Source organism: Budorcas taxicolor, chromosome 13 (genome assembly GCF_023091745.1).
Source record: "Budorcas taxicolor isolate Tak-1 chromosome 13, Takin1.1, whole genome shotgun sequence".
Lineage (NCBI taxonomy): Eukaryota > Metazoa > Chordata > Mammalia > Artiodactyla > Bovidae > Budorcas > Budorcas taxicolor.
The window spans coordinates 32,149,851-32,172,507 of NC_068922.1; the positions used below are offsets into that span (position 1 = coordinate 32,149,851).

Genomic DNA, 22,657 nt, shown 5'->3' on the forward strand with positions numbered 1-22,657 from the left:
GGTTTATGGATGGATGGATAAAGGATAGTAGATAAATAGATGGATGATAAAACAAGTGTATAAAATGTTGATGGTAGGATTTAGGTAGTGAGTGTCTGAATGTTGACGTCATAATTCTTTCAGCTTTTCTGTATATTTGAAGCTTTTCACAATACATTTTAAATGAAATTCGGTGAAATAATTTCTGTTTTAATGAATCAAAGTGGTTCTTTGGCATGGGGTCAATTAGAGTGCTATCTATAACAATTCAGGAATTAGGAATGGCAGATTCAATCCCAACCCTTACTCTAAAAGTTTAGGGGTTTAACCTCCACAAAAGGAGCTCTAATCTAAGACTGAGCGCAAGCAGCTGCGACGGCCGGCGCACTGAGTGCAGCCGAGAGGAGCTACCCCACCTCTGAGGTCAGGGGCAGCGGCCGAGTGCCAGGCTGCGACGGCGCAGAGTGATGGTGTGATCACTCATCTAGAGCCAGACATCCTGGAATGTGAGGTCAAGTGGGCCTTAGAAAACATCACTACGAACAAAGCTAGTGGAGGTGATGGAATTCCAGTGGAGCTATTTCAAATCCTGAAAGATGATGCTGTGAAAGTGCTGCACTCAATATGCCAGCAAATGTGGAAAACTCAGCAGTGGCCACAGGATTGGAAAAGGTCAGTTTTCATTCCAGTCCCAAAGAAAGACAATGCCAAAGAATGCTCAAACTACCACACAATTGCACTCATCTCACATGCTAGTAAAGTAATGCTCAAAATTCTCCAAGCCAGGCTTCAACAATACGTGAACCGTGAACTTCCTGATGTTCAAGCTGGTTTTAGAAAAGGCAGAGGAACCAGAGATCAAATTGCCAATATCCGCTGGATCATGGAAAAAGCAAGGGAGTTCCAGAAAAACATCCATTTCTGCTTTATTGACTATGCCGAAGCCTTTGACTGTGTGGATCACAATAAACTGTGCAAAATTCTGAGAGAGATGGGAATACCAGACCACCTGACCTGCCTCTTGAGAAATCTGTATGCAGGTCAGGAAGCAACAGTTAGAACTAGACATGGAACAACAGACTGGTTCCAAATAGGAAAAGGAGTACGTCAAGGCTGTATATTGTCACCCTGCTTATTTAACTTCTATGCAGAGTACATCATGAGAATCGCTGGACTGGAAGAAATACAAGCTGGAATCAAGATTGCTGGGAGAAATATCAATAACCTCAGATATGCAGATGACACCACCCTTATGGCAGAAAGTGAAGAGGAGCTAAAAAGCCTCTTGATGAAAGTGAAAGAGGAGAGTGAAAAAGTTGGCTTAAAGCTCAACATTCAGAAAACGAAGATCATGGCATCCAGTCCCATCACTTCATGGGAAATAGATGGGGAAACAGTGGAAACAGTGTCAGACTTTATTTTTTTGGGCTCCAAAATCACTGCAGATGGTGACTGCAGCCATGAAATTAAAAGACGCTTACTCCTTGGAAGGAAAGCTATGACCAACCTAGACAGCATATTGAAAAGCAGCGACATTACTTTGCCGACTAAGGTCCGTCTAGTCAAGGCTATGGTTTTTCCAGTAGACATGTATGGATGTGAGAGTTGGACTGTGAAGAAGGCTGAGCGCCGAAGAATTGATGCTTTTGAACTGTGGTGTTGGAGAAGACTCTTGAGAGTCCCTTGGACTGCAAGGAGATCCAACCAGTCCATTCTGAAGGAGATCAGCCCTGGGATTTCTTTGGAGGGAATGATGCTGAAGTTGAAACTCCAGTACTTTGGCCACCACATGCGAAGAGTTGACTCATTGGAAAAGACTCTGATGCCGGGAGGGATTGAGGGTAGGAGGAGAAGGGGACGACAGAGAATGAGATGGCTGGATGGCATCGCGGACTCGATGGATGTGAGTCTGGGTGAACTCCTGGAGTTGGTAATGGACAGGGAGGCCTGGCGTGCTGCGGTTCATGAGGTCGCAGAGAGTCGGACACAACTGAGCGACTGAACTGAACTGAATCTAACTAAGCACTAAAGACAATACTAAAGGATCCCCATTTACACACAAGAGACTACCATTCTTGGACTGGAAAATTAATTTACAAAGCCAGTATATCAACTTATGTGTAATAATCAGAAATGTAACCAGATGAAACTGAGTGAAGTAAATTCTGTATATCTAAAAATTATGCTTTTTTTTTTTTCAGATTGTTCTTGGACTTGTCAGGGAACTTAAAATGAGTTTTAAGAATGTAATTTTAAGATGCATGATATTGTGTAAAAAAAAAAAAAGGAATGTGAATATTTTAGAAGCTACATGTACTCTAATTGGTGAAAGTCTTTCTGGAGATATTAATTTAGTAGTTATAAGGTGTAATACAGTTTCAGTTATCATCCTTTTGGATATCATTCTCCATCTGAAGGAACTCGTAATTTAATTTTGTGGGAAATAAAAGTGACAATATAAAAACTACCACTGTTCAACCTTTGTAAATCATGACTAAAATTTTTGAGGTTGCATTTTTCAAGCACTGATAATATGCATGATATTCGGCACAGTCCTGTGCTTCTCCATTTTAGCAAGTATTTATCCTGATGAAATTCTCCCGGTAATCTCTTTGTGTCATCTACCTCCTTGGCCAGTAAACAAAGTGTTAAATAGAGCCATGGAATTGACAAAGGCTGCACCTGTGTTCTTCTGGCTTCAGCACTAATTTTAAACCATCCTCATCCAGCAGGGCGTGTCATTGGTTAACAGGCATGGGGTGCATTCCCGCCATCTTGCATTCAACCCTGAATTAAGTGACCAGTCAGGCAGAGGCAAATCTGCTTCAACTATCCAGTTGGTAGGTTACTGATCTGAAGTAGTCTTCTGATTTGATCACCTTCTTTCTTTTATTCCTTGATAAACAGATGAAAATCAGTAGGCTAGATAAGTAGAATCCCCTCCTGATTTGCCTATTCTTGATCATGATAAATCCTATTTGGAAAACTTTGTCAAGCACCTGAAGGCTGTTTTCAAGGGGTAAATGCATTTTCTGTAGATTTAAGTCACTGCTATCTGCACCTCTTTGAAACACATGTGGATCAGATTGACATAATATACATATACTTCATCACTGTGTTTACAAGTTTTCATAAACCAACTGACCTTGAGATTTCTCCATTCTGAGTAATCCCTTAGTCATGACTAGATGAGGCCAAATAAATGTTGAGCAAGGAATTAGAGCGTTTAGGAGTGGGGGCATTCATTTTGTGATGTAGGAGAGAGTGATTCTGCCTAAGAAGATGTCTCATAGTTAAGTGCCTGTTGTTACACTGAGTTTTTCACGACAGAGGTCTTCCATGTGAATTCTCAAAACAAAAGGGAGGAGATATATGTATACCTATGGCTGATTCATGTTGATGTATGACAGAAACCAACAAAAAATTGTAAATCAATTATCCTCCAACTAAAAATAAATTAATTAATAAAACACAACCTCCAGTCAAGTTCAAAACAATATTCTCATTCAAGTTCTTAAAGTCATAAGAAAAGGACCAGGAAAAAAATGAAAGTATATCACAGTTAGAAAACATGCCTCCCATAACCCTGATCCTGAATGAGGGCATGACAGTTCAAGGGTAGATTCCTGAGTGAAGAGAAGTAAGCTATTCCTGAGACATTAACCAGGCAAAATACAAGTCTGGGAGTAGATTGCAGAGTTACAGCCAATTCAGAGATGCGAACATAAAACATTGCTTTAAAATAATAGCTTTAAAAGCCTTGTTGTGTTTAGTGTTTAGATACGTCACATGTGGTTTGAAAGAAGATAACTTCAAGTTGAGATCACACTTTTTGTTTTGTTTTGTTTTTGGCTGCACTGAACAGCTTGCAGGATCTTAATTCCCTGACTAGAGATTAAACCCAGGCCCCAGCAATGAAAGTGCTGAGTCCTAACCACTGGACAGCCAGGGAAATCCCTGAGATTAGTTTTTAAATCACTTTAATGGTAACCTCATTCTTTCTGTGTGAATGAAGGGGCCAGAGCCCCAAGATGCAAATAAGCAAAATTCTGATGCTAATGTAATGAGTTTAGAACAATTTGACTGTGCTATCTCACTAATAAGAGATTTCACCATTTCTATTGTTCTTTAAGCTGTAAGATCAACCTAAAAAGAGATAGAGTAACATGAACTTTTAGGATTGTTTGATGGGTCCAGTTTCCTGTGTTTTAAGGAAGGAGAGGAACTCACAAATCCTTCCAATCATCAAAGGATGTTTGCCTGTAAATTCCTTTACATAGTGTGACAATATAGAGCTTTTTGAGGGAAAAAAAATCCTGGAATAAATATTTGAACTCCTGTATTTTATTAGACTATAGACTCTTTTGATTATAATCAGGCTTTTCATATGATGTAATTTAAAAATCTACATATTTTTCTTTTGTTTCTAGATCCATCAGTTTTAGGCAAGAGTCCTGTCTACCTCCTTTAATCCTTCAGATCCCCTCTTCTCAGCCATCCTTCTCCAAAATTAGCCTATCATTACATCTTTCCAATAACTGTTGTTATTCTAACATTTGAATGTTAGGTTTACCTTCTCTGTTTTACTTTTTTAAAGAAGATGCTTGTCTCACATGAAATTTGTCTCAACGTTTCCACAGTTTTGGGTAATGTGAGTATACTTCTAAAAATGTTCCACCGGCAGACATGAAGTATTCTTTTCACATGCTAGAATAAGAATCTGAGGCCTAAGGAGAGAAAGTGACTTTCCTGAAATCAAAAATAAGTCAGTCTCTGAAATGAAATCGTATCATCTCAACTCTTAGAAGTCAATTTCAAAATCTCGCTTCCCTACCATGTGCAAGGATGAAAGACCTTTTCAAATATATTATTTTAGTAAGTTTGTGGATCTCCTTTATTAATGAGTAAGATTTTCTTTTTTACTGACTGGAAAACAACAGTAACAGCATCTTATGCTATAATGAATGAATTGAAATATTGGGTTTACAAGGGCTTCTTCTCCACAATCCACTTAAAGATCAGAAGATGAATTCTAGATCCATGATCTGCCATACAGGAACAGGGTCAACGTTGGTCAAGAGTCAAGAATCATTTTTTCCTACAGCTTTTGGCTTTCATAAAGGCTTTCATAATTTAAGAGTGAATTACAGATGATCTAGGTAGCCTCTAGCTCTCTATGGAAGACTCTGATCTATGTAAGAGTACTATTTTCATCTAAATGTGATAGTGGGAAAAAACGTGCTTGCAGAGTCTCGGCTCTACCTTTTGTGTTTTCCTATGAAATTTAGAAATTCTCATATACTTCAGAGGATCAAAATGTCTTCTGATAATCAATATAACTTCTAAGATGTTTCGTTTTTCAATAAAATGATGACTATTGCTTATCTTTCCTATTTTATTTTTTAATTTAAAATAGAAAGGCCCAGAAGATGCACAAGCAGCTGAAATCCCTATACCTAATCTGAACACTCCCAACAGAAAATGTGAGTACCAATTTTAAAAATCCAAACATTAAACATAGGAAGTGCCATAAGGAAAGGTTATATCTCCTTTGAAATAAATATGTCAAAACCATATCCATTTCCTATTAGGTAGGTATGTATTTCATTATTAAAACTTTTACAATGAAATTTTAAATAAAGGCTCATTTCTATTCCTACCTTTGAAAACTACTACCATTAATATCAACTTTACTCCATCCTTTAGAAATGTTTTCCCTCATTACTTATCTTTGCGACCCTGTAGACTGTAGTCCGCCAGGCTCCTCTGTCCATGGGATTCTCCGGGCAAGAATACTGGAGTGGGTTGCCATGCCCTTCTCCAGGGCATCTTCCCAACCCAGGGATTGAACCTATGTCTCCTATCTCCTGCATTGGCACATGGGTTCTTTACCACTAGCACCACCTAGGAAGCCCTCTGGAAACTTAAATTAGTATAAATACTTATGTGGTTATCAAGGCTCCTTTAAAATCCTGCTTATATGGTGATTTGAACCTTTCACTTCCCATCAAGTTCCGCATCATGATTGGTTTCTTGTCTTCTATCACAGTCTACTGTTAATTCATCACAAATGTCTTATCTCCTTTATGATACCGTTATTAGCATGGTGAAGTTCAAATCAGTGCCAGTTCATTATTCACAATTTATGCTAAAATTCACTTGTTTGTATAATTTACATCCAATCTTTTTCTTTCTAGGAATGCCACTGTTTCTGAATTTGATTTACCAATTGTGGATAGGACTTGTTTCCCATTTGCTCATGCTTCTGAATAATTCTTAAAACTCTTTTTTTTAAAGATCCATGTTGGTTTTCATCAGTTGCCCCATTTTTCTCTCTGATATTACCCTTTTGTAAACATGCTTCTCAATATTTTAATGTTAAGTAGTCATGGTGAGTTACTCCCATTCTACCAGAGTAAGTTACCTAATAAGAAAGAGAGCTATGTATTGAGTCCTTCTATGCCAGACACAGTGCTAAACACATGACATGGATTATCTCATTTAACCCTCTTACACTTTACTGAAGTAATAATTAATATCCATTTTATACAAATGAAAAGACCCCTCGTTAGACAGGGTAAGTCGCTGACCAGGACTACAGCATTGAGGAGCTAAGGAATGCTAATGCACCAACGATTTCCTTGTGATCATTCTCTCAGGCCTGCACTCCTATATTTTTTTCAAATTCATTCATTCGTTCATCCATCCATTCAGAAATGGATGTTTTAGGCACCATGTATGCTGCTGCTGCTGCTAAGTCACTTCAGTCGTGTCCAACTCTGCAACCCCAGAGACAAGGCTCCCCCGTCCCTGGGATTCTCCAGGCAAGAACACTGGAGTGGGTTGCCATTTCCTTCTCCAATGCGTGAAAGTGAAAAGTGAAAGTGAAGTCGCTCAGTCGTGTCCAACTCCTAGCGACCCCATGCCCTGCAGCCTACCAGGCTCCTCCGCCCATGGGATTTTCCAGGCAAGAGTACTGGAGTGGGTTGCCATTGCCTTCTCCATGTATGCACCAGGGAATAAAATTAGGAATGGTCTTTATCCCTAGTTTGCAATGTGTTTGAGGAGTTAAATGCTAAGAGCAATGAACATGATGGTAACAATCACTATTTGGAATGTGTTTGATGTTTTAAATCCTGTAATTTCTTTCTGTGATTCAAAATATATAACTACATAGTCATTCCAATTCTATTTTCAGGACATTTCTAGTGATATTTTTAACTCCCGAATCTTTAGTTCCAGGAGAAATTTTAGAATGCCTGGCACTTAGAAGTTATATTAGAGACATTTCTTTGTATTTGTTTTTGGAAAAAAGGAAGAGGAAAGGCCACACCTAGTCAAATTAGGAGCAGAGACTGGTTGCTAGCTCAGGGAATAATGATGGTCTTATTCAAATGTTTTGTAGGCCTCATATCTTTCCACTTCAGATATGAAGCTTGGCATACAGAATGAACAGTGAACAAATCCAAATTTGATTACCCAACCGCCATTTTTGCCAGGGACATATTGAATTAACTTCAAATATTTGATTCCTTGTTTTTTATTACCTCATTGGTAGAGCTCAGGATGTGAAGGTCTATCCACAGTCTGATTTAAATAAACAAAAAGCAACATGATACCATATCCAATCCATGTATCACCATGGAAAACCTCTGATAAGTCAGAAATGTGGAACTCAGTATGACTGCCAGGTTCCTAAGAAAAGGAAAAATATTGAATATTATCAATAGTTCTTTAGTGAGTACAGTGATTTGTCAATGCATGCTTGTCTTATTTTCCAGTGAATAATGTTGTAATTGTCTTAACCAGTATGCACATTGTGTCCCTTATGGATTATATGGAAATATGTATATTTGCCTGTGGCTTGTTACATGGTCATTTATAACCCCATATCAGTGATAATAAAATAATAGGCTACAAAAATAGGTTGGACTGTTTCTTGGCAGAGTATAAATTGGGTAAAGATTTTCCATCTGAATATATGCTATTAATATCAAAACTGCATGTAGGCATATGCACAGAAATTAGGAATCATAATTTATTTGTATGCTACAACATTGTCAAATGCACTACTTTCAATTGCTTTTTTTTCCCCCCCACAAAGAAGAGCTTTACTTCTGAATATTGGCAGGAACAACTCAAGTGACCTGTTTGCATTATTAAGTTCAGAGAGCTTCCAGGCAATGCCAATAAGAACTCTCTCTAATTCAATAATTTGATATTTATTCTGTATTTTTCTGACCTTTGCCTAAAGTCTTCTCGTTTTTACTAAGGAATAAAATGGATTATGAAACCACAAGAATGATAGAACTGAGTCTCACAGAGATGATTTTAAATAAAGAATGATTTTGAGAAGTGAAATACTTGGGATGTCTCTACAACACAGTCAGTGCACGTACCTCCTGGCCAATAGTCTGGGCTAGTATGCTGTTTACTGAAGTTCCTTTTTTCACAGTGTGGGTTATGAAATGTTACATCATATTCCCCCAATAAAATAACAAATCATATTATAATATAGTCCCTCCACCACCTCAGATCCAATAACAGAAATGAGATGATCTCTTCCTATTTTTATGGGTGTCCAATTGTTAGAATATTGTGTGTGGTTCTAATAGTAACAATAGCAACTCCTCAAACCTGCCACACAAGTTATATCAACTGACTAATTAATTTTTAGACTACAGCAATTGATTTTAATGACTTTTCTTATCAAGTGGTATACCTAGATAGTTCACTCTCGTGATATGTGTTTATCCCTGAAGTACTTTTGTACTTGTTAATGCTTCCACCCCAAATACTAATATACAGTTTCAGGTTTTTGAAAGCAGAAATTCTGTCTGTTAAAAGCTTGAGCCCAATTAATGATCTAATTATTTCATTAATTAAATCCATTATGGTCCAGTTTATTTCTTTGGTTGTCTCCTTAATCAGATCATATATACAACATAATAGAATCCCAAGAAGACAGCTTCTCTCTACTTTATTGGGCATCTAGTTGGTCTGCTGCTGCTGCTGCTAAGTCGCTTTAGTCGTGTTCGACTCTGTGCGACCCCATAGGTGGCAGCTGACCAGGCTCCCCCGTCCCCTGGATTCTCCAGGCAAGAACACTGGAGTGGGTTGCCATTTCCTTCTTCAATGCATGAAAGTGAAAAGTGAAAGGGAAGTCGCTCAGTCGTGTCCGACTCTTAGTGACCCCATGGATTGCAGCCTACCAGGTTCCTCCGTCCATGGGATTTTCCAGGCAAGAGTACTGGAGTGATCTAGTGCTGAATTATTTTTCTGAAAGACAAAACATTTAGTAATTTTTCCAAAGCTAACTTTGGAATCACAAGTGTTGTCAGCAGTTCTATCATAGTCACATTAAGGAGTGAAGGGGCAGTGGGGGACAGTGAAGGGGCAGTTCTTAGCACCAACCAGAAAGGGGGATGATCACAGAGGGGCAGGAGGTTGACAGTTGACTCCAGCAGATTGACACGAGAAACAGTCGGATTCAGGGGCCAATTTTGGAAAATAGACTCTATTTTAACGACATTCTGCCCAGAAGGTCTTAAAAATTTAAAAATGCTTTACAAAAGATTTATGTGGAAAGGTCATTGAACATATTTTGGAAAGTTATAGCTGTATTATTTTTATTTTCTTCTTTTGGCACACCTGAGTAGGGGGCTAGAAAAGCAAATATAGTTTATTTCCTAATTACTTGAACCCATTAGAAAAGCAGCAACCATACCTGCAAGAGTGTCATATTGCATCTCTAGTCCTGACTTATTTTGAAAGCTGAAACAAAGTAGAGTTACTTAATCTGATGCAATTTAAGAATGTCAAGGATGAAAGGGAATATTGGTTGTAATTGAAGGATTCCATGAACTGTGTTGTGCTCTGTTAATACTTCTCACACCTTTATTTTGTTCTTTAGGCAAAACCATTAGCTTGCTAGCAATAATGATTCTGGTTGGGGACAGCCTGCATAATTTTGCAGATGGCCTAGTAATAGGAGCAGCCTTCTCATCTTCATCCGAGGCGGGAATGACCACGACTATTGCTATCTTGTGTCATGAAATTCCCCATGAAATGGGTAAGTCAGAAAAGAATCACTGCCTCCTCCTCGTTGAGAAAATCCTAATATATTTCTTGCCATGATTTACTAGCCTTCTTTTTCCAACACATAATTGAAAGATGAATACTTTCCATTCATAATTTATTTAAACCATCAAAAGCAGAGAAGAAGGAAGAAAATTCCTGTACCTCGAGATAGAATTCAATTAGGCTCCTTTATATTTCTTGGAGCCAGAAGTGACTCTTTTTGGATTCTGGAGAATTCTCTATAGCAGAGAGACTTTCAGAGAAACCTCCTTTTGAAGAATATCAGCAAAACCTTCCAAATTTGCATATGAAATGTGGGGAAAACATTAAGAGGGGAATTGGATCCATTATGTTAGCAAACAGGCCAATGAGATAAAATAACATTTAAATTAAAGCCAAACCATGGTTTCATCAACCTGATTTATACAAAATGTCTAAAGCCAAGCGTAACATTGAAATGACAGGCATGTGGTAGCAGATGCACAAAAGACTCTCTTTCTGGATAATCTTAATAACCCGTGTAATTAAAATCCTGCCTCTCAGAAACCAAGAAGAGATGGAGTAGACATTTCTGAAACAGGTCCAGAAAGAGGAGAGGCTGGTTCCAGACACACTTGTGCCCTTGAGAGAGGGCTCTTCTCAGTAGTCACTTTCTCATCTCACTTTCACGTTTATATTGTCCACTTGGGCCACCCCTAACCTCTTGGGTTCTGTGTCTGTTGCCCAAAGTCCTATCACTGATCATCACTGACTATTCCTCTCTAAGGAGTTTATCCAAGGTCCTCCCTAAATCCATCAAAACTTTTGGTCTGGGAGCCATGTTTGATATTGTTTTGACTACAGGTTAATTATGCAATAGAACTAGGAAAACTGAGTCCCCGGGCTGCCTTTTATTTTTTCAATTATTGAAGTACAGTTGATTTATAATATTGTGTTCATTTCCACTGTACAGCACCGTGACTCAGTTATACATATATATACATTCTTTTTAATATTCTTATTCATTATGTGTCTTTATTGAATTTTATCCTCTTCTTAATTCCCCAAAACTAAGAAATAGAGCCTCTCAGATTAAAAGATCGTCCTTCTTTTGGAGGAAAAGTGTGGAGAGAATAAGGTCATTTTTCTCTAGTCACTGAGGCAGTAAAACATTTTCTAAAGGAAAAATGTGTTTTCCTAACCAATTTTTGCAATAATTTAAAAATCTCCTATGAAGTCATCATTTTCTCCTTCCCCACAGAAGCTCCTGCAGAAGTTAAAAGAAAAAGAAAAACCCACATAATGTTTACTACCTTGGGATTTTGCCTGGCAAGTTTCCAGCTAAAAAGATTTAGAAATCCCAGGGCAGCAAGTCCTTTATTTTGCATTTGTCTAAGCTGAAAATGTCATAGGACATTAGGAAGTAAAGAGTATGTCACACTTCTCTCTGTATATACCACCTCCTGGAACAGTAAAAGGAATAGAACTTTTGAAACGTAGCTTCCTAAAGTATAAAGAGTTGGGCTATAAATTCTTGAGAAATATAGGAAAGTGTTTTTTTAACCAACCATTCAATTTTACTTATAAAATCAACCCCAATTGCTGAAATTTAAAACAGATTTCATAATAAAATAGCACAGGACTTGAACAAAGGCATTATCAGTTAAATGATAATTCTGTTTTCTTTTCTCTTAAATTTCAGGAGACTTTGCTGTGCTCCTAAGCTCTGGACTTCCTGTTAAGATTGCCATCCTGATGAATTTTATAAGTGCTTTAACTGCCTTCATAGGACTGTATATTGGCCTCTCAGTATCAACGGATCCATGTATTCAAAACTGGATCTTAACAGTTACGGCCGGGATGTTCTTATATTTATCCTTGGTGGAAATGGTAAGCTTTGTGGTTTTTCTGTTTTGCTTTTCCAAACACTAAAAATGTAAAACAGAGAAAAAGACAAAATGGAAGGATCAAGGGTGAAAAGAGAAGAAGACCACAGGTAACAACATAAAAGACTACAGAAGTATTCTGCGTAATCCAAAAAAAGGAAGCAGGCAGAAGAAATAGAATTTCAGATTCAGAAAATACTGACATTGTTTAAGCCAGTCTAAGTGGAATGAATGAAACCTTTCAATTCTCCAAAAGGCATCATCAGTTCATTCTGCTCCAGCTTTGCATCTGCAGAAGATGCCTAAACTTCCAACTGAAGAACAAAAAGTTTTTTTAAATAGCCAGCCATTTTGTTTATACATTAGCAAATATTGCGTTGGCTAAAAAAAGTTTGTTTGGGTTTTCCCGTACCAACATCTTGGCCAACCCAATATTTCAGCTTTGTCATTAAGTTAGAGAACTTTTTGGCTTAAGGAAACAACCCTAGTTTTTTAAAAATGATTTAAGTTTTAATTGCCAAAGCACTATCATGCTGGTGAAATGAGAAAAATGATTATGTATTGCGTCTCTAAATTTGCAATACATTTTTCCTGAAGACGTTCTTGGTGACACCAATGGTTAATTCAATAATCATTTTTCATCCTCTATAATCCTATGAAGGAACTGAACCTGGGAAATTTCACATTCTTGCCTCTAAAATTTTAATCTCTGCAAGATAAACCTGTTTTTTAAGGTCACCTTCTATTAGACTTGCTTACAACTTACATGTCTTAAGATGAGAGTCATAATGATTATCCTGTCTCATGGGTGAGAATAAGGCAAGTAAAAATGGCATAAACTAACAAAAGAAATATTTAAGGCTTAAAATCAATAGAAAGCCAATCTGATCAGATATAAAATATGTGATAAAATATATCCTGGAGCTGAAAAGTAAAATAAACAATCTTGAAGGTCATATTTGGAATAGGACCATTGGGGTTGTCTAGTGAATCCAACAACTGTCCTGGAAGTAAGAGAATATTTCATAAAGAATAAAAATCTGGAAGCCAGAAACTGGACTGATATGACCAGAACAGTGCATTCTGTAAGCACAATTCAAGAAGGGACTCATCAACGTAAACTACAATCTTCAGCCCCACTGTAGGGACTTCCCTGGTGGTCCAGCGGTAGGACTTCATGCTTCCCTGCAGGGCAGGGGCGGAGGGTGGGGGTTGGGTTTGACCTCTGGTTGGGGAACTAAGATCCTGTATTCTGCATGCCCCATGGCATGGCCAAAATAAATGTGGGCTTAAAAAATATTCACAACCTGAAAGCTGAGAGTTATGTTTTAATCAGTGGGAATTTTTAGGACGTCAAGCCTGGGAGACAGCATCTCAAGTAAGCCTAAGAGAGCTGCTCCAAGGAGGTGGTGGGAGGGGTCAGCTTATAGAGAAGTTTTGCAACAAAGGGCAGATAGTCTGAACATCCAAAGATTTTTGTAAATTGAAACCAGATTTCTCAAGTTAAGGGTATGGAAGTATTCCTCCTTTCATGAAGGAAAGTATTCCTCCTTTCAAAAAGAATTCAGCATTTTTCTGTGCATGGGAAGATGAAAGAATCTGGGCTCAATGAAATCATTCCTTTGATACGCACCTCAGCTGTCTGGAGGCAGTATCCTGTGTTTTCACACTCTGAGTTTCCTCCGGGCTCACTGTAGGGAGTGGCTGCAGTCTGATGGCGGCTCGATGCAGATATTCTTTCCTTCCTGAGTTCTCTCAGGGCTCACCAGCTCACGCTGGAGGGCGGCAATCACTGATGAAGGTGTGACATCCTTTGTTTACTGATATGGCAGGAAAACACCATTTCTCACAAACAAACAAACCACTTAGATGCTCTGACTCTTTGATATTTTTTCTTAATTTTTATGAGATTCAAGAAGTGAAGTAAACACCGAAATGTACTTCCATGTTTGGGAATGTTCCTACATGTTATCTGTGATACTCAGGAAATTTCCTACTCGTACAGTGAAGATAGTCAAAAGTACTATAGCAGATTCTATCCATCTTTTCTGAACCCCAATCCCCAACCTGCAATCAATGTTACCAAATCGTACAATTTTCCCAGCTCAAGGAATCTGGATGTCTAGCCTTGTGTGACTTAGAAAACACATGGCCACTAATCACTGAATGCTGTCAGCTGCTTTGTGTTTACAATGTCTGCAGATGCATCTTAAGTTCCTTTTCAAGCCTCCTGATTTTCAGCTTTGTATTTCTAATCTCTTTCCTCTTCTCGAGTTCATCAAGGGGCAGTTTCTATATTACTTGAAGTTGATTTTGTGTCTTAATATGGTCTGGATCCCTCTTCAAGTATGACGGATGTGTATGTATGAAGTCAGTCTTTTCTCTTTGTCTCCCAAAATTGACTTGAGAAGATTATCAGGAACTACTTGAGCCTTAAGCTAAATACATCCTTTTCCCCTCAAAGTTTATCCTCCCAGTCTTGTAAGGATAAAGAATTGCTTGTAAGAAAACAGTGTGGTTGACATCCTATGAAGTTCCAACTAGAAGAAATCCTGACCTTATTGAAAATTACTATTGGCCAAAGAAAAACTAGCATCCTGGCAAAAAGACAGGAAAGAAAATACTCTGGGTTTCCTGGGGCTACTTCCTATAATCCAGGTCACCTGCTCTCACGGCCTTTTGAGTAACTTCTAAACAAATACAGCCCTTTCACATAGCGGCAAGTTTAACTGTTGTTGTACTCTGGGGCTGTGCCAAAGAAAATACTCTTGTCATTTCAAGGGAAGAAAACAAGGTTTCAAGACTGTACAACAGCAAAGAAAATAAATGACAGTAACTAAAGGGTAAGGAGGAATACTTTCATACCCTGGCTATTTACCAAACCTTGGAAATGTACCAGGCACCTTCTGAGCAGGGTTAATGTGAAAAGATTAGCTATATTTTTGCCTTGCTTGTTTGTTTCAAAGTAATCAGCTGTGTTATTTCAAACTCCTAAAAAGAAAAGAACTCAAAAAATTGGGCCATTTGTTGGCAGTGATGCCAACAAAGCAGAAAGTCTTCACCAGGGCAGTCAGCCAGCCTAAAATTCTCCAGAGTGGTGTTGCCTTATCCAAGCACACCAACTCTCAGTGACACTGAATGGTTTCTAAAGGAAATTAAGAATGAATGCAGCTCTGGGTGGCCAGAGGAAATTCATTCTCTGTTAGAAAGATCCATGTGGGTTTCCCCAAGCAGAGTCTAAGACAAAGGCCTCTGTGAAGTCAATTCACTTGGGAGGTGATCTCAGGAAGCAGGAGGGAAGGACAGGTGGAGTGAAACAGAGAAGGATAAGACAATAGGTTTTTATTAAGTTCAACACTGCCACATGGCATCCTCCACACAAGACCTTCTGAGGGTGCTTCTGTCCCTGTCGTTCATCTGTCCCTTAAGTAACCCCTCCACACACACACTTCAGGTTATGGATGCCCGAGTGCCAAGGGCGTTCACTGGCAGTTCCATGCCATCACATGGATGGCAACAGAAGGAAGAATGTAGCATGGACCTGAAGCAAGGCTCAGTGCAGGATAGTTAATGCCCTCTTGGAACTGGTCTCTGCAGCAGTAGCTGGGCTGAGAGATGGGCTGAAAGAATATAAAATAGCACACATGTGCTGGCCATTAGCAGTTGACCCTATCTGCCCCTCAAATATGTTTTGGTCTCCTTGACTTTAAAGTTCCATCTACACCAAAGCCCCTGCATGGTGGTAGCCAGTCAAAAACTCCACAAAGAATTAACCCAAGATAGTCAGTGGAAGCAATCTCTAAACCCTACTGGTCTTGAGGAAGTTTTGTTTTGTTTTGTTTTAACTTTTTTTCTTTTTTAAAAATTATTTCATTTATTTATTTTGTTTTTAGGCTGTACCACATGGTATGTGGGGGCTTCCTTATTGGCTCAGCGGTGAGGTAAAGAATCTGCCTGCCAATGCAGAAGTCAAGGGTTCTATCCCAGGGTCAGGAAGATTCCGTGGAGAAGGAAATAGCAACCCACTCCAGTATTCTTGCCTAGGAAATCCCATGGACAGAGGAGCCTTTTGGGCTACAGTCCATGGGATCCCAAAGAGTCAGACACGATTTAGCAACTAAATGACAACATGCTACGTGTGAGATCCTATTTCCCTAATCAGGGGTTGAACCTATGTCCCCTGCATTGAAAGCATGGGGTCTCAACCACTGGACCAGCAGGGAAGTCCTGAGGCAATATTTGATATTCGTGGTCTCTGTTCTTCCAGCACCCGATCTCGATTCTCGCCACCTTCAGGCAGCTCTTCAGCTGATTCGGATTTCTTTCCTGGTAGGGACAGCCAGGTCTTCCCTATAGGGATCTGCTTTGTTTCCGTCAGGCCACATTTCCTGTGGTTGCCTGTTCACCATTGTCACCAGGTATGGAAGCACCAGGAGAGGCTCCAAGAAATTCTCAGGTCTCTAGCTACAGTCCTTGCTGCCTCCATTGTGTAGCAGTCCCCCTGACTCCACATGGTGACCATTGACAATTGCTCCCACCAGCACAGTAACTTTTTCTCTCTTAGTTGATCAGTCAGCATGAGGTGCTCGAGTGACCACATGGTAGTCATAACTTCAAGTTCAGTGGAAGTGTTCCCTGGTGTATTCTCCTCAAGAATAAGGATCTCTGTTATTTGATGGTGCTAGAGTTTTCAGGAACAGAAAGCACAAATTCTACAAACAGAAAAGCTGGCAGTGATTATATACCATCATTCCATGATTTTCCCTATTGTTTCTGCTCTTATTTCTTCCTTCTCCTCACTTTGCATTTAATTTTCTGATCAATTTCTGGCTTTACCAGGTGGAGTGATGTATCATTGATTTTAAATCATTTCTTGTTTTCTAGAGTAAGCATTGAAAGCTGTAAATTTCCCTCTAGGCACTGCTTTGCTGAATCTCATGTACTTTACTTTATTTAATTTCTAATATTTATTTATTTGACATCACCAGGTCTTAGTTGTGGCATGTGGGATCTTTAGTTGCAGCCTGTGGCTCTAGTTCCCTGACTAGGGATCAACTTCATTGGGAACATGGAGTCTTAGTCACTGTTCCAAGGGGGAGGTCCTCTCTTGTGTATTTTCATATGTTCTGTTTCCAGTGCAGATCATTTTGGAGTGTTCTTAAACATTATAAACATCTCATAATTTTTCTTATTTGACCCATGTGTTATATGAAAGTATGTTGTCTCATTTCTTAATATTTGTAATTTTAAAAAAAAGTCTTATAGTTAAATTTATTTTAATACTTGCTTAGTCAGAAAATATACTTTGTATTATTTTAGCCCTTTGAAATGGTTTGAAACTTGCTTTATGGCCCAGAATATGGTCTAACCTGGTAAATGGTCTCATATGCACTTGAAAAGTACATGAGTGCAGCAGCTATCGGGTGTGGGTTTCTGTGAATGCCAGTTAAGTCAGGCTGGTTGATATTATTCATATTCTCAAATTCTGTATTAATTTTTTCTCCACTAGTTCTGTTTTATGCAAGGAGTTAGAATACAAGCCAATATTTATGGGTTTACTTATTTCTTAGTTCTGTCAATTGTGTTTCATGCACTTGAAGCTCTGTTACTAGACGCATCCATATATAGGGCTGTTATGTCTTCATGATTGAACTGATACTTTTATCATGATGAATGATTCCTCTGTACCGCTGCTGCTGCTGCTGTTGCTAAGTCGCTTCAGTCATGTCTGACTCTGTGTGACCCCATAGATGGCAGCCCACCAGGCTCCCCGGTCCCTGGGATTCTCCAGGCAACAACACTGGAGTGGGTTGCCATTTCCTTCTCCAATGCATGAAAGTGAAAAGTGAAAGTGAAGTTGCTCAGTCGTGTCCAACTCTTCACGACCCCATGGACTGCAGCCTACCAGGCTCCTCCATCCGTGGGATTTTCCAGGCAAGAGTACTGGAGTGGGGTGCCATGGCCTTCTCCGTGATTCCTCTTTATGTTTAGTAAATTCCTTGTCTTGTAGTCTCCTTTGCCTGATGTAAATATAGTCACATCTGCTTTCCTGTTTACTATTTGCATAGAATATGGAAAGTAAGGGGTGGGGCTTTGATAGAGTATTTGAAGTGACATAACAGAGAACTGTCTGATATAATCAGCAATGTCTGTGATTAATATGTTAGCATCCATACATCTTGTTTATCTAATTTCTCTAAATCTTATTTATAACCAGATCTGTTGATTTGCTGTCTTTTTCATACTCCCATCTTTGCTACAAAGGTTTCCTGAGATTTGTTCTTTATAGTTATAGTGGCTGCCCAAAGATATACATGTCCTAATCTTGGAAGCTTGTGAATATGTCATGTCACATGTCAGAAGAGACTATGCAGGTGTGATTAAGGTTTGAACCTGGAGATGGGGAGATTGCCCAGAGTTTCTCATAAAGATGGTGCGTAAGTGCTCATTTCCATTTTGCACATTAATAACCATGATGATGAAAATGATACAATAGTTATAACTACATGAAAACATGTACAGGGATTCAAAACAGACTTGATGTTATTTGGCTTATAATGTGTAGATACTACACCAAAAAATGTAATTTTCAGAAAATTTTAGCTTCTTAAAATTTAAAAATAAAATCCCTGACAATTGTAATTACTAATTCATAGCCAAATCTTTTGTTGTGTTGTTCAATCACTAAGTCATATCCAACTCTTAGTGACCCCATGCACTGCAGCATGCCAGACTCCTCTGTCCTCCACCATATCCCAGAGTTTGCTCAAGTTCATGTCCATTGAGTTAGTGGTGCTATATAACCATCTCATCCCCTTCTCCTTCTGCTTTCAATCTTTCCCAACATCAGAGTCTTTTCTAATGAGTTGGCTGTTTGCAACAGGTGGCCAAAGTATTAGAGCTTAAGCATCAGTCCTTCCAACAAATTTATTTCCTTTAGGATTGACTGGTTTGATCTCCTTGTAGTCCGAGGGACTCTTAAGAGTCTTCTTCAGAACCACAACTTGAAAGCATCAATTTTTCAGCACTTAGCCTTCTTTATGGTCCAACTCTCACATCCATTCTTGACTACTAAAAATACTATAGCTTTGACTACACAGACCTTTGTTGGCTAAGTGACGTCTCTGCTTTTTAATATGCTGCCTAGGTTTGTTATAGCTTTCCTTCTAAGGAGCAAGCACTTTCTAATTTCATGGTTTTATTTACTGTCCTCAGTGATTTTGGAACCCAAGAAAATTAAATATGTCACTGTTTCCACTTTTCCCCCTCCCATTTGCCATGAAATGATGGGACCAAATGCCATGATCTTAATTTTCTGAATGTTTAAGTTTCAAGTCAGCTTTTTCACTGTCCTCTTTCACCCTCATCAAGAGGTTCTTGAGTTCCTCTTCATTTTCTGCCATTAGAGTGGTATCATCTGCGCTATCTGAGGTTGTTAGACTAATTCAAATTAGCCAGGGTTGTTGTTGTTTAGTCGCTCAGTTGTGTCCGACTCTTTGTGACCCCATTAACTGCAGCACACCAGGCTTCCCTGTCTTTCACCATCTCTGGGAGCTTGGTCAAACTCATGTCCATTGAGTTGGTGATGCCATCCAACCATTTCATCCTCTGTTGTCCTCGTCTCTTCCTGCCTTCAATCTTTCCCAGCATCAAGGTCTTTTCTAATGAATCAGCTCTTCTCATCAGGTGGCCAAAATATTGGAGCTTCAACTTCATCTTCAGTCCTTTCAATAAGTATTCAGGATTGATTTCCTAAATAGACATAGGTTAACTATCTTGCTTTTAAAAAATAAGGTTTACAGTTAAAAAAAAAACATACCTAACATTTTCTCTGGATTATTGCCCTGGATTATCTGGGTGGGCCAAATCTAACCACCAGTTCTTAAAGGTGGAAATCCTTCCCCAGTTGTGGTCAAAGAGATGTGATGAAAGAAAATTCAGAGAGATTTGAGGTTGCTAAATTTGAGGCTGGAGGAAGGGGACCAGGAGCCAAGGAATGCAGGCAGCCTCTAGAAACTGGAAAAGGCAAGGAGACAGATTCTCCTCTGAAGAATCCAAAATAGTTAAGCAACAAGTTACTGAACCTCAGGTCTGCCTGCTCAAAAATCAATACCTGAGAGACAGCTGTTGGTAGAAAGGAAAATTGCTCTTAATCAGAATGCTGGTAATCTATGGAGATGGTGGACTCAGTACCCCCAAAAACCGTCTGCAAAGATTCTGCTTAGCCATGAAAGTTTTTAAAGGAAAAAGGAAGTCATCACAGTTAATCACTGAGTTGAGGGGGTCAGAGTCATCACCATCCCTCACTGCATATAGGCTTGTCGGCTTCTTGTGATCTTTCTTTAGATGCTGTCGTGTTCACACAGTTTGTTCATACAGTTTGTTCATGAGATTACTGAAGTGGGAACAAGGGAAGAGATCTGGTCATCTGTTAATTACTTATTCTTCTTTTCTATTTCTTTCATCTACAGAGAGCACCAACAAGTTAGGCAAGGTATTGTGTGATCATAAGATCTGATAGGGGTTCTTGGGCTGGAAATGAGTAGAACATGGGGGCACGTGATTTAAAAGTTAGTTACAACGTAGTTTTGCTAAGTTGACAGGAAAGAAGGTTTCCTGCTGTGGGCGAGTTCCACAAAGAACTGCTTACAAGTCTCCCCTGTCAGATATCATTCCATTTCGATGGGATTAGGGATGAAGGACCATCTCCTATAACTGCTTTATGCTGAGAAAGGCCATCAAGGACTTAATGTGAAAGATATTGGCATAGGTTTGAAGCACCTCTTTGCTGACAGTTTTAGTTGCCCATTTACATATATGAGCAGAACAAGCTACAATTATTTTGATGCCCACAAAAATATAGATTGTTATGAGCAGTAGTGTTGATCCCATTCTCTTAAGGGCAGTTTTTGGAATGCTGCTAACCATAGACTCATTTATGCTCAAGATGGAGCAGCTTACATCACAGCTGCAGTCTGTTCATCACGCAGTTGGCGTTTCCCTTCTGGTGGCAGTTGTAATACCTGTAAAACAACTCAGAAATGTATATTAGACACTGAATATGTGAATTCGTTGTCCTAATCCTTAATTGCTTGAACCTGCTCTTTTGGGACCCAGGAAGGGCTGGGAGACATCAGCTTTTCTACAAACAAGAGACAAGAAACATGGAGGAGCCTTTTTACTTGGGGGAGGAGGGAGTGGAGCCCACGGTATTCTGCTTGGTTCCAAACACATTGATTTTACTGGAGTAAGTTGCTTTACAATGTCGTGTTAGTTTCTGTGTACAGCAAAGTGAATCATATATATATACATATATACATAGATATACATATATCCCCTCTTTCATGGATTTTATTCCCATTTAGGTCACCAGAGAGCATTGAGTAGAGTTCCCTGAGCTATATAATAGGTTCTTATATATTATCTATTTTATATGCTCTGTTGTGTCTGACCCAGAGATTGAACCTGAGTCTCCTGTGTCTTCGGCATTGGCAGGCAGATTCTTTACCACTGAGCCACCTGGGAAGCCCTGTTTTATACATAGTATCAATAGTGTATAATTGTTAATCCCAATCTCTGAATTCATCTTGACCCCCTTTCCCCCTTGGTATCCATAAATTTGTTCTCTGTATCTATGTCTCTATTTCTGCTGTTACAGAAATGTAAGATAAATCTGTTGTTTTAAACCAACAGGTTAGTGGTAATTTGTTGACAGTAGCAGTTGGAAGCTAATATATCCCTGTGCTGCTAACCTTGGTTTAGATGCTCTTGGGAACAAGAGGCAGCTGTGTAGGAGCTTCTCACTCTGTATGAGAACTGAAAATTCCTTCTATGAAAATTCCCAGAACTAAAAATTCAGGAAAACTTCTCACAGCCACCCTCTCTAAAATTCAAAAAATCTCTCAAACAGAAGGAAAAGACAAGCCCCCAAAGTATTTTTTTTTCAAAAGTTTGAACAAGAGAGGATTTATTTTTCAACAATATGATTTTTATTTAAAGAATCAGTTAATTCATTTTGAAGAGCATTAAGTAGGTTATGCCAGGGAGAGATTCATTTTGGATCTGAAACAAGTTGCAGACCTTCAGGCATTTCCTAAGGTTTTAAATCCTGTAAAACTGTTTCCATAGCAATAAGCTCAGAGAAATCTCAAGGGGCTATCACGATGGAGATGTCCCTAGACTGGAGATAACTGGACAGCTGCCCAGGATCCAATATGTTAATAGCATCCAAGCTGATAGTGGAGGAGATGTAACTCAGAGAAGGAGGTTCAGGAGAAGGATGTGCCTACCAAATTCATGCTAAAATGAAAGAAAACTAAACTCCTGTGCCCTCTCCCTGTATATCAAGGTGAATCTTTATTCATTTTGTTTAGCTGTGTTGGATCTCAGTTGCAATACCTGGGGTCTTCACTGAGTCATGTGTGCTCTCTGGTTGTGGCATACGGGTTGTCTAGTTGTGGTGCTTGAGCTTAGTTGCTCCAAGGTTTGTGGGAGCTTAGTTCCTCAACCAAGGATCAAACCCACATCCCCTGCATTGCAAAGTGGATTTTTAACCACTGGACCACCAGACAGGTCCCCATAATGTTGAGTTAATTGAAAATAAACCTTATTTCCAGCCCTCTCCTTCCACCAGTCTTTCTTACTACATATATCTCTGAGTTGCTTCCTCTTCCGCTCCACAGCTGTTTTTTTTTGTTGTTGTTTTTTGGGTTTTGTTTTTTTTTTTCTTATCT

At 39.1% G+C, this 22,657-nt stretch overlaps 1 protein-coding gene across 1 annotated transcript in view; it reads left to right on the forward strand.

Annotated features, from left to right (window-relative positions):
• The window catches only part of SLC39A12 (solute carrier family 39 member 12), a 79,740-nt gene that overhangs the window by 41,283 nt on the left and 15,800 nt on the right, over positions 1–22,657 (forward strand). Inside the window, exons 8-10 of the mRNA XM_052651225.1 lie at positions 5,396–5,462; positions 9,893–10,051; positions 11,741–11,928. Coding sequence (XP_052507185.1) covers positions 5,396–5,462; positions 9,893–10,051; positions 11,741–11,928 — 414 coding nt within the window. The remainder of the gene's footprint in view (positions 1–5,395; positions 5,463–9,892; positions 10,052–11,740; positions 11,929–22,657) is intronic.